General features: G+C 41.8%; 1 protein-coding gene across 7 annotated transcripts in view; it reads left to right on the top strand.

Moving 5' to 3' along the window:
• LOC125455169 (pleckstrin homology domain-containing family G member 1) overlaps positions 1 to 13,329 on the top strand; it is a 281,538-nt gene that overhangs the window by 220,366 nt on the left and 47,843 nt on the right. For all 7 annotated transcript variants that reach the window (XM_048536871.2, XM_048536870.2, XM_048536868.2 and 4 more), the window contains one exon: positions 12,668 to 12,768. In XM_048536871.2, coding sequence (XP_048392828.1) covers positions 12,668 to 12,768 — 101 coding nt within the window. The remainder of the gene's footprint in view (positions 1 to 12,667; positions 12,769 to 13,329) is intronic.

The raw sequence follows: 13,329 nt of genomic DNA, 5'->3' as shown, positions 1-13,329 counted from the left end.
ACTCCTGTTCAACAAATCAATGATATCATTGGTGCTACTTCCCTCTTGTTTGGAATTGGAAAACTTTCATTTCTTTTGCCTCCAATTTCTACCTCGCCCTCCACTTTCACCTGGTCTATCTCCTGACTCCTCCCTTCCCTTCCTCGAATCTGTTTCCATGTCTGGGGTAGACTGGCCACTAATATCCACAATAAACCCACCAGCTCCCACAGCTACGTGGACTACACATCCTCACGCACCACTTCCTGTAAAGATTCCATCCCATTCTCTCAGTTCCTCCGTCTCTGTCGCATACGTTCAGATGAGGCCGACTTTGACAAGGGAGCCTCTGAAATGTCCACTTTCTTCCTCATCCGAGGATTCACCAGCTCCGTTGTTGACAGGGCCCTCAACCGAGTCCGACCTATCTCCTGCACTTCCGCCCTCACCCCTATTCTTCCCTACCACAAAAGCAATAGGGTTCCCCTTGTCCTTACCTATAATCCCACCAGCATCCACATCCAGAAGATCATCAGATGCCATTTCCACCACCTCCAGCGAGATGCCACCACCAGACATACATTCCCCTCCCCTCCCCCTCCCTTGTCTGCCTTTTGCAGGGTCTGTTCCCTCCAGGATACCCGCGTCCGCTCTTCCTTCACTCCCATCACCTCTCCACAGCCCCACCACACCTTCCCCTGTAACCGACGAAGGTGCAACACCTGCCACTTACCTCCCCCGTCCCCAGTATCCAAGAGCCCAAACATACCTTCCAGGTGAAGCAACACTTCACCTGCACTTCCCAGAATCTAGTCTACTGCATTTGCTGCTCACAATGTGGTCTCCTCTACATTGGGGAAATGAAGCGTAGACTGGGTGACTGCTTTGCAGAACATCTACGTTCTGCTCACAGAAAAGATCCTGAATTACCTGTTGCCTGCTGCTTTGACACACCACCCTGTTCCCTGGCCAACATCTGTCTCTGGCTTGCTGCAGTGTCCCAGCGAAGCTCAATGCAAGCTGGAAGAACAACACCTCATTTTCCACTTGGAGACCTTGCAGTCTTCCTATCTGGACTATATATCAAATTCAATAATTTTAGGGTCTAAACTCTCCCATGTCCCAGCCCCCCCTACCCCTCACACCAGGCCTTGGCAGGCCATGTGGTAACTTTACCCACCCCCTGTTGAGTCACTAATAGTTCCCAGTAACAACTATTCATCCTCCAAGCCAGATCGTTATCAACTCCTTTTGTCTGCCCAACTGTTCTTCTGTCTCTTTTTAGGCGCTATCCTTTCGTTTACTCCCTACCCCAGCCCCCACTCCCCCCTTCCTATTTTCTGCATATATACTGGCATTTTCCCAGGTTCCATCAGTTCTGAGAAAGGGTCACTGGACCCAAAATGTTAACTCTTTCTTTTCCCTTCACAGATGCTGCCAGACCTGCTGAGCTTTTCCAGCATCTTTGTTTTTGTTCTTGATTTACAGCATCTGCAGTTTTTTTTTTGGTTTTTACACCCCACTTGAACTTGGTGTCTAAATCTCTTTTTTTAAGGAACATCTAATCCTACTATAGGCCAGTGCTCCTTCCTGACAATTGGGATTACAGCTGATCACTGTTCAAACGAGTGCACAATGTCCCATAAAATCCAGAGCTACCCCCCCCTCCCCAAACCACCCTCAACCCTTTTTTTTTATTTTCTGTACTGTTGTTCACCACTTTTGTCTTATTTCACACACCTCTCACCACCTGTTGTTTGCCAACATCCAACAAGCTGAGGAATGATTATAGTTAGCACCATGCAGTGGGGATGTAGTTGAAAGGAACATTTATCTGTCTTTAAACGATTTACTGGTTTTACAGTCTACAAATCCTTTTTATATAGTCTGAGAGCATTGGCACTGTTTTGCACAGGTTCCCTGTGGTGTCTCCAATTAGCAGAAGTAACATGGGCAACTGTTTGGATAAAGTTTTTTTTTGTGGTCAGTGCAACAGTGGTGACCTTTCAAAGAGCCCTTCACTAGACTGAAAGTCTCCTTTCATCTGGCCCTTTAATAGCTGGGATAGAGCACAGAACAATAAGCAGAATGACCCTCCATGCTACCCAAACTATTAGCCTTTTTGGACAATGAAAGAATTCTTAACAATTCAATTGCTTTAGTTGTCCACTGTTTAGCACCATGCTGTATCAGGGGAATTTTCTTCGGGATTAACTTGATTTGATTTGTAGACTTAAATTTGACAAATAGAATATCAAAATTTTACAGTACAGAAGAAAATCATTTAAGCCAGCTTTCTGGAAGACCACTCCCATTTCCTGGCAATTTATAGCTTTTTAGATATCAGCCATGGTACCATTCTTGGTCTCTGAGGCAGAAGAGCTTGGGCTTGGGTTCAGATCTCATGTCAGAGATATGAGCGTCCAATTAAGGCTGATGCTACAGAATGTAGTGAACAGGACTGTCAGGTGCTGTCTTTTGAATGTGACAGTACATTGTCGGAACTTTAGTATCATGGGGCCTCATTAAGCCATCAAAAGACCAGAAAATTCTCTCCCCAGTGTCATGCCAACATTTATCCTTTTATTCGTGAATGAAATATTGGGATCATTATCACAGTTGCTTTTTCTTGTGAGGGCTTAATGTGTGCAGGAATGCATGCTGTTTTCTCTACCTTTATGCTAGTCTCTAGACGTTAAATTGGATGAAGAGTACTTTGGGATGACATGATGTTGTGTTAATTTTTCTTTCTGAAAGCTGTTAATGGATTCTGTTCAGTCCATAGTATTGATTTTATGAATTTCCAATTCTTAACAGCTGCCCTCCCTTCCCCCACTCTATTCTTTGCGTCTTAAATTTCTATGGCAAACTGCATTTTCACTCTAATTTCTGATGTAATTCTAATGAATCTACTTTTGACGCCTTCAATTGCCCTTGCTAATAATGGGGTGTCAAGAATTACAGGTGATACTGCAACTGAGGCCAATTACTTGTATACATTCAACGTTTGCATTGGTGTATGAAACTAAAGTGTCTGCTGTGGCTTAGTCATAGCTTTCAAAACTGAGATAATCATTGATTTGAACCCTAAAAACTTGAGTTTGTATTCCTCGCCGATACTGAAGGTGCAGCACTGTTGGAGGTGCCGTTTTGTCATCTTTGTCTACGAGGCATCCCAGGCTCTGCCTCCCTGCCCTGATTTGGTGGAATACAAGATCCTAGCAAACTAGTCAAAGAAGACCATGAGTCCTACTTGGTTTCTTGGTCAGTATTTATTCCACACAACAAAATCTGATCACAAGGGTCCCGACCCGAAATGTCAAGCTTTCCTGCTCCTCCGATGCTGCTTAGCCTGCTGTGTTCATCCTGCTTCACACCATGTTATCTCGGACTCCAGCATCGGCAGTTCCGACGATCTCTTACAGTTGCTGGAGCTTGTTTGATATTTGTTAGAACATGGTACGTAAAGTTAAAATGAACCATGGGCTCTTTACTTAGTAAAATTACACACCTTTGGAGAAAAGGTATGAAGTGGTTGGAGATTAATTTCCAAGAGTGAGTGCAGAGGAGAATAATTTAGCTATGATGATTTGGTCATTGTGATGTAGGGCAGGCTTAGTGCACCTGGATGGACTTCCTCTTTGTGTTTCATTTTATAATGTATGCATCACTAATTTCAGTACACTGGATCATTAACAAATGCTGTAACTTGTTGTGACTGATGTGGTGCTGTTTATTACATGAGAGATTGATGTATTGAAGTATCAAGGCTGTCATGGCAGTGCACTGACGCTTTTAAGTGCAGCATGATTAGTACAGTGCCTCTCCTACTTGCTCAGTGCTAAGATGTCATCTGGGGGCTTAGTTGGGTAAACTCTTTGCTGTTGTCTGTACTGCGTAAGAAGTTAGGGAGTCATGTCTATCTTAAAAGACTTGAGCATAGGTCAAGCTGACAGACCAGTCGAATAAAAGTCAAAAACTATGTATCCTGGAAATCAGGGTGGTGGCGGTGGGGGGTAAAAAAATCAGTGCAGGGAAAGTGGAGAGGGAAAGTCAATATTTCAAGTGTAGTTGTCTCTTAGGAACTGAAGAGCAGTAGAAAGTTTATTTTTTTTAAAATCATTAATGTTAATTCTGTTTCTGTCTCCAGTTCTGCTGAACTTTTCTGATACTCCTGTGTAATATTGAGGGAGTTCTGTGCTGTGCTGTTTAAGGCTGTCTGATGGTTAAACACAGACAGGGTCATCTTTGTTTGGTACAACGAGGTGTAGAGCTGAATGAACACAGCAGTCCAAGCAGCATCAGAGGAGCAGGGACGCTGACGTTTCAGGCCTAGACCCTTCTTCAGAAATGCATTTTCTGAAGGGTCCAGGCCCGAAACATCAGTCTTCCTGCTCCTCTGATGCTGCTTGGCCTGCTGTGTTCATCCAGCTCTACACCTTGTTATCTGATTCTCCAGCATCTGCAGTTCCTACCATCACTGCAACAATTTTAACCCCACTGCGAAGCCTTTTTTTGGGTTTGGATTTTTAGATGAAAGGTGAAGGACCCTGAATCAGTATTTAAGAATTGTTCTCCCTGATATCCTAGCCAACATCAACCTTGAGGACACATTTGCTGCTTTCTGCATTTATATAATTACTCGGTATCATGGTATTTTAGTTGGTGTGAAACATTTTGGGCCCCCAAGAGTTGGCCACAGCATTTTGATAGCACAGAGCCCAGTTCCCATTCAATGTAAGGTGGCTGAAATATTGGAAACAGTTTCTTCATTATTTTCATTACTGTGATTTCTAGTTTAACCTTGAACTTTGGCTTCAATATTAGCTAATATTGCTGTTCAGTTATTAGCTCACTAGCTCTAGTGCTTGGTTAATATTTGTATTGCGTTGTGACAAAAGTTTTTTTTAAATGAGCAGTGTGTGGTTTACCTATTGCTGTTGCTTTCCCAAGGATCTCCACAACAATTAATTTCACTGGATTCACAAGACATGCTTACACCCATTGTAGTGACTGCTTTGATACTTAAAATTCATTCATGTGGTAATGGGTGTTGCTGGCTGGGCCAGCATTTATTACCCATCTTCAGTTTCCTTTGAAGATAATGTGACCCGCCTTCAACCACTTAATAAAGATATATCCACTGTTACAGTGAAGAAAGTCAAATTTCCAGAAGTATGCAACAGCGGAAGGACAGTGGTGGTGTTCCCATGCATTTGCTGTCCTTGTTTGAAAGGTACTACTGAAGAAACGTTGAGTTCTTGCACTGGATGTTAAGCACTGCTGCCACTTTGCATTGATGGAGAGATGTGAATATTGTGGTTGGGGGTTTGTAAATCAAGAAGGCCTTTTTTGCCCTGGATGGTATCAAGCTGCTTGTTAGAGTTGCGCCCATTCAGGCAAGTGCGCCTTATTCGATCATACTCCTCCTGATTTATGCCTTCTACGTGGACAAGTTTTGCATGTACTTGCTTCAGGATTACTTGCCTCTGACCTTGCAGTATCTTTAATGGTTTATTGAGATCAGTTTCTGGACTTCCTCATACATGGATGATTCCACAGATTGAAGAGTCACTTGTCACACACAGTAGATCTGCATTTGACTCTGGCTTCCAAATGTAAAGACTGGGAGTTCAGTCTGCAAAGATTCTGACCTGAGTTGCTGGCTCAACACTCCTTTGGAGTTCTGAGTGCATTCCAGAATTGGAGGTGTCATCTGTTTTATCTTAGATTTGAAGTCAAGGGTTCATCTTTTCTTTGGAGGTGCATAGTACTGATCCTATAGTAATGTTTGAAGAAAGAATAACTGTTCTTCCTGATGTACTGTACAACGTTGAACTTCTGATATCCAACATTGAAAGAAAGCAGACAGCATTCTACCTATTCTGCAACCTAACAGTAAAATGAAGCATATGTCACAGAATGGATGTGTCACTTTTGATTACCCTCTCCTTGGATAAATGGTCGACCAATGAAGTTGACCTGCATAGTGGTGAGGATAGTGTGCTGCTGGCCAGTGTGGACCTGATTTGAATTTCAACTTGTCACCAGGAATACGTCCAGGATGTTTCAGAATGTGAAGTTGTTTGCTCAATCTTTTGTGCTTTTATAAAACCACATGGGAGAATAGTTCACAGGAAATGATTTGCATATATATAATGCCCATAATAGGGCCAAGTGCTGGAACACTATTTGGTGCCAAAAAACAGAAGAAGTTAGGGCACATGATTTTAAAAAGTTGGTCGGAGAGAGGTCTTGTGGAACATTTTTCTGAAAAAAAAAGAGACGTGGAGAAGTTTGTGCTGCACTTTCTTGAGTTCACAACCTAGGCAACTGAATGAAAATGAAGGAATGCCAAAGCCAGAATTGGAGGATGGGGAGAGATCTGAGAATTGTAGGTTTGGAGGAGTTTAGTGGTATGGAGAAATTTTGTAAACGAGATGCAAGAATTTTTTGATGTTCCTGGATCAGATGCTAGTATAGAAGGCCTGTGAGCATAGTTGATTGGAGAACTCCCCTTGAAGTGAGTTGGGATATAAGCAACAAAGGCATTCTAATATTACAAAATGATTTTCCGTTGAAGATATGTTCTGATTTTCAGACAATTGTGGACGTCAGTTGGAAGGTTTGACTGGCATGTGCCTTTTTGTTTTGGCAGCATCAGAAGATTCCATTCAGTGTTTTCATCACTGTCACTGATTTGTAACTCCTTTTAATAATGTAGAATTTACAAGTGACAGTGGACCCTTTAAAGAGAGGCTATGCAGATATTACTGTTTTGGCATGAAGGTTGGAAATGTAGTGATGCTTCCTGTTGCTCAGATTTGTCAGGGTGATCAATTTTAACAAAATCAGATGGGGTGAACCCCACAGCACTATTTTGGAGTTTCCCAATGTCCTATCCAATGTTTGTCCTTCATACATAAAGACTGCTATTAAAGGAGTGACTCACAGTTGAAGCTTTCAGTTTTGCACTCATTAAAACAGATGGAACATTCCCAAATATTTAAAGCAAGCAACAAGTTAGGTTGAATAAGAGGGTGCTGAGTTGGCCAAGTGTTCCCACATTAAGAAGGGGAAAATTTCACTTTCATCTTTGGTACCTGGTGATTTCAAATTGCAAATTTTTTGGAGAATATCTTTGGACCTCTAAGGGGACTGATGTGTCACCCAGGTACATCAGTCCCCTGTGTCATTGACTAATTCACTAATGTAACATGTACCTAATTACTAACACGAACAAAATGCAGTTTTATTTTCTTTCAGGTGGTGTTTTCTTTCCAAGTCTCACGAGTGGATGTTCCCCTACCACTCTTAAAGAAAAATAGGCAGTTGCCTCTAGACATAGAAAGAGGAATAGTGACAACATTCTTCCACCCATAAGTTTCACAATTTTTTCTGCATTTTCTTTCGTTTGCATTGGTCTGGATGAGTAGACAATCTGTTCCTTCATCTATATAAATGTTGCTCTAATCCACTTGGATTTTCTGTCAGCGGGCTCACCGTTAAATAAACCTGGACTTCAAGATCTATTCATAAAGATCTTCTGCCAAAACTATTGGATAAGTGTAAGGCATTGAACATCTTGGGCCAATCAGGACAATTAGAATGAAAGTACTAAATGTTGGAAACAGTCAGTAGACCTCGACATCTGTGGAGAGAGCATAAAGTTAACATTTTCAGGTTAAGGAACTTTCATCAGAACTAGATATGTTAAAAATGTAACAACAGCGTTTCAGCAAGTAAAAACCAGGGGTGGAAGTGATAGGGGAGATCAGCAGGGAAAGTCCATGGTTGGGCTAAAGTCAGGAGAATTTAAATCACAAAAGATGCCAATGGAAAACAAAAGGTTGCAGTGATGGAATAAATAAAAACAAAAGGTGTTTAGAAGTGTTAGTGGGCAAAATAGAATCTTTACAGGGACCAACCTTTGAAACAATGTTGAAATTATGTGCACGTACATGCAAAACAAGTTGAATGATTGGCAACAGTCAGGCATCAGTTAAGTGTGATATGAAGCTGTGTTGAATTTAAAATCTCAAGGGGTTTAGACGAGTCCCTTCAGAAATGGGGAAACTCAACCACTTTCTGAAGAAGGGTCTCGGCCTGAAACGTCAGCCTTCCTGCTCCTCGGCTGCTTCGCCTGCTGTGTTCATCCAGCTCTACACCTTCAACCCTCTGCATTCGGATGTTCCTGCTTGAAAGAAGTTGTGTATAATGAGGTTGAAGGGGTAATTGAAGACCTTGAGTACTTAACTGTCTAAATAGAACAAGTTGTTCTTCCCTCTTTGACCATAGCTGTGCACCTGTCATGTCGTTGGTATTTTGATGCCGAACAAAGCCAGGAATGGAAACCCACAAGCACTACAACTGTACTCACTCCCAGCTTGCCATTTGATGCACTGTGCTAATGGGTCCCAAAGAGGAAAATCTCCAATCGAGGGTTTGTCCAAAATCAGTATTATCATTCAACTATGGGCAGTTCTTTGTATTGTAGATTTGTTTTTGATGTAGTTTGCAACTATTTCCAGTTCAGTCGGCCTTGGCCATTCTGCAGAGAAAGGGGTGGAAGCATACATAAGGGGGTGCTCAGATATTAAAGAGTTGACCTTTTGACTTTGGATGCTTGAGACCTGAGGAAAGACTGTGACAACTCTGACCCCTTCCTTTTAAAGGAATCAAATGATTAAGAACTTTTTTTGAGATCTATGTCTACCATCTAAGTAGAAAAGGAAAGTTCATTTTAGATAAAGTTATGCTAAGATCATTCCCCAGAACAAGACTGCATGATTGGAAACTGGAATAAGTTTCTAACTTTGGTCAGACTATGCTTGGAGTCCTAGCATAGTTCTGATCCTCTTACACAGTAAAAGATAAAGAAGCACAGGAGAATTTGGAATAAAATATTTACAAAGGCTATACCACAGCCAACAGATAATAACAATCCAGACAGATTAAATATGTTAGGACAGTCTTCTTGAGGAACCAAAAAGCTAACATTGACTTGGTAAAAGTTCTGAAAATTTGAAATGGTTTGTTAGAGTTGATATTGAGCTTTAGGTAGTGTTTCCATTCATTGGAGTAGTGCGCTTGAAATTGCGTCCTGCTATTCCAGCAGTTGAAACAAAAGTAAGATTTTATAAAGCTTCCAAAGTTTCCCAATTTACCTGAATTTCACACCCACCTTGGTTTTAAAGTGCGCACCAATTCCATACTGCAGGATCATTTTTACTACAAGTGTTTACTGTAGCTACAGCTAAGCACTTATAAACTATTGGCATACGATGCTACTAATTTGAAAACTTTCCTTGACTTACAAACAAATGGTTAAAAAATTATGGCAGAGGGCAAAATTGGAACGTCAGTGCAGTAGTCTTTGTTACCAAGTTATGTTGAAGTGATTCTTTTATCTCTGAGCAGATATAATGGGAACTGCAGATGCGAGAGAATCCGAGATAACAGTGTGGAGCTGGATGAACACAGCAGGCCAAGCAGCATCTCGGGAGCACAAAAGCTGATGTTTGGGGCCTAGACCCTTTTTCTGATGATGGGTCTAGGTCTGAAACATCAGCGCTTGTGCTTCTGAGATGCTGCTTGGCCTGCTGTGTTCATCCAGCTCCACACACTCTCAATTCTGCTGCTGGGCAGCACATCAGTCACTTTGTCTGGGTACTTCTGCTAATTGGTAAGAGAGAAATGTTGGCCAGTTCAAGTAACAAAATTTCTGACTTGTCATTTAAAAGTCACAGCCACAACTATCACAGGAAACATGAACTGGTTTTCTTTCGGGTTTACAGAAAGTTTTGACTGCAGATACAGAGCCCCTTCCTGACCTGGGGAAGAATTGAACATCCCTCTCTCTTTCTGTAACTTGTTCCCAGCTCAAGAGAATCAAGCAGGCAAAAGGCCTATAACCAGTCCTTAGTCTATAAATCAATCAAATTGTTGATGGTGAAAACTGCATCTCGCACTCCTTTCCTGTCTACATCTCAATTGGAGTTGTTGCTTGTTCAAACTGTTGTTTCTATGATGCTTGCCACGAGTTACTTCCTTTTCAAAACTATATCCACCCTTTTAAACTGGTATTTCTCATTTGAATCTGCCATGTTTTTTAAAAAAAATACAAAATAAAAAGACATCATCCTTACTGGTGGAATCCAGAACTGCACCGCCTCCCAAGAATGCGTCCTCCGCCTCCTACTGTACTCCCTCTACGCCTATGACTGTGTTGCCGAAGTCAAAACTAACGCCATTGACAAGTTCGCTGACTACACCACTGTAGTAGGATGGATATCTAACGACAATAAGTCAAAATGCAGAAGGGAGATAGACATGGTGACATGGTGCAGTGAAAACAAACAGCCTCTCAACATCAGCAAAACTAAAGAACTGACCATCGACTTCAGAACGAAAGGAGAACGTGCTCCGATCTACATCAACAGAATTTAAGTCGAAGGTGAACAGCATCAAGTTGCTTGAGTGATAATCGACGGCCTGTCCTGGACTTCCCATGTAGATGCGACAGTCAAGAAGGCACAACAACACCTCTTCTTTCTGGGGTGGCTCAGGAAATTTGGTGCGTCCATAAGGCCCCACGCCAACTTATACAGATGTGCCATTGAAAGCAACTGTCTGGGTGCACGACATCCTGGTATGGCAACTGCTCTGTCCAGGACCATAAACGACACAAGATTGTGTGCCCATCACAGAAGCCAACCTTCTATCCATGGACTGTATTTACACGACATGCTGCTGCAGAAAGGCAACCAACATTATCAAAGACCTATTGCACCCTAGTAATGACCTCCTCTAACGTCTTCAGTCGGGCTGAAGATACAGAAGCCCGAACACACGCACAAGCAAGATCAGGAACAGCTCTGTTCTGGCTGTTAACAGACTGAATGGACTCTAGCCTCAAATAATGTAACCTGTATACCTCTAAGTCTTTTTGATCTGTGCATCCTGTGCTTGCTGTGATCTGCCTGTACCGCTTGTAAACTAGGCTTTTTGATGTATTTTGGTGCACTTGACAATAAAATCAATAAATTAGTCATAAATGTGAAGGCCACTTGACCAGTTCATCTGTAAAGAATTCAAAAAAAATCCCTTTACCTAAAGAATGGTGAGAATTTGAACTTTGCTGCCACATTGATTAGCTGGGGTGAATAGCAAAGATGTACTTCAGGGAAAGTTAGGTCAGTAGACAGGAGAGAATAGAAGGGTATAGTAATCGGGTTAATGGAGTAGAACATGAGGTAGCTTGTGGAAGCACAGACACCGACATGGACTAGTTATGATAATTGGCCTATGCCTGTATAAATTCTGTGTAATACTGCAAGTTCAGTACTTCCTAATATTAGGAAGGTTCACATCAGAAAGCAGTGGTTTTTAAATTGACTCCACCGGGGGAGATGAAATGAACATTTTGTTCATTTATTAGCGCAGACTTTTACCGAAGAAAGCTTTTTATTTTGTACTTAATCACTATGGGTGCAAGGTACCAAATCTAAGAGAAGAGAAACTATTTTGTTCTGCATGAGAAAAGGTTGCTGATTGGTTGTTAGGCAAGTTCAACACAACTGATGAGTTACCATGGGGATTGCAACAGGGAACATAAGAACATATGAACTAGGAGCAGGAGTAGGCCATCCAGCCCTTTGAGCCTGCTTTGCCATTCAATAAGATCATGGCTGATGTTTTTGTGGACTCAGATCCACTTACCTGTGCTCTCACTGTATCCCTTAATTCCTTTATTGTTCAAAGAAAAATCTACCTTAGCTTTAAAAACATTTACTGAAGTAGTGTCAACTACTTCACTAGGCAAGGAATACCATAGATTAACAATCCTCTGGGTGAAGAAGTTCCTTCTCAATTCAATCCTAAATCTGCTCCCTCTAATCTTGAGGCTATGACCTCTTGTCCTAGCTTCACCTGGCAGTGGAAACCACCTCTCTACTTCTACCTTATCTATTCCCTTCATAATTGTATACGTTTCTTCAAGATCCCACCTCAATTTTCTGAATTCCAATGAATATAATCCCGATCAACTTAGTCTCTCCTCGTAAGTCAACGCCCTCAACTCTGGAATCAACCTAGGGAACCTCCTCTGCACCCCCTCCAGTGCCAGTACATCCTTCCTTTCTCAAGTAAGGAAGCCAAAACTGTACACATTACTCCAGGTCTGGCCTTACCAGCACCTTGTACAGTGGCAACATTACCTCTCTGCTTTTAAACTCCATCCCTTTAGTAATGAAGGACAAAATTCCATTTGCCTTCCTAATTACTTGTACCTGCAGACCAACCTTCTGTGATTCCTGCACAAGGAGACCCAGGTCCCTCTGCAAGCAGCATGTTACAACTTTTTACCATTCAAAACAATTGTCTCAAACTTGTTTTAATTCAGAAAAATGCACAACGCCTGAATGTGCTTTTTCTCCTGCAGCAGATTCACTCCTGTGTGCGAAATATATGTAGCTTTTAGTAAGTGTAAATGAGCCACATTGTGAACCCAACTAGTCCCGTAGGCACTGATTTTAAAAGTAATTCTTGGTGTGTGCTGGTATGAATTAAGGAGTTCTTATTTATGATGGATTTGAGGAAAAGAGTTGAAAGAATACGGGTGAGTTTGGATTAGATGGCATCGTCTGTCTTGCATCTGCACTACAATTTGTTTCTTTTGTGTTGTTAGGACTATCTTGACTGCATCACTGACCAATCACGGCTCCCACTTGGGACAGAAGAACGCTTGGCTCTTTTTGGAAACATCAGAGATATCTATCAATTTAACAGGTGAGCAAATCCTGATCCACTGAACTCAGCAAGGCTCCTGATTTGCGAAGGCAAATTAAAGTTCAAACATACAAGTAACCAGCTGACTCTAATTCAGCATTCCCTGTTCCAAATTGAGGGATTTCTTTTTTGATATAAGGTATTGTGTTATAAATCAGGTTCATGTCAGTACTGACTGTGGGAGTATTTCCTGTAGGGACCTGACTTTAATTGCTGCAACATTGATCGTACTGTAAGATGCTAATGTCTGAAGACCTGAAATTCCCTCCCACTGTCTTTTCTTCCCCACAATGTTCCTCAAAACCTGCCTCTTCCAGCAAGCTTCTGACAGTTTGTCTTGATTGTTATCTTATGGATCTCAATTACAATGTTTACGTAACTAAAAATTCTCAGAAGAACTGAGATGCTGGATTATGTTCTAGTTGCATAATTTAAATTTGTTGTATTCACTGAGCAATGAGCAGCAGGAAGGGAAACAAAATTGGGGATGACAGTGGTTAGCACTGCTGCCTCACCGCTCCAGGAACCCAGGTTTCATTCTAACCTCCTGAGGCTGTGTCT

This window comes from Stegostoma tigrinum, chromosome 9 (genome assembly GCF_030684315.1).
Source record: "Stegostoma tigrinum isolate sSteTig4 chromosome 9, sSteTig4.hap1, whole genome shotgun sequence".
Classification (NCBI taxonomy): domain Eukaryota; kingdom Metazoa; phylum Chordata; class Chondrichthyes; order Orectolobiformes; family Stegostomatidae; genus Stegostoma; species Stegostoma tigrinum.
Note: the sequence above shows the minus strand (reverse complement) of the source record. Positions and strands in the feature narration are given on the sequence as shown.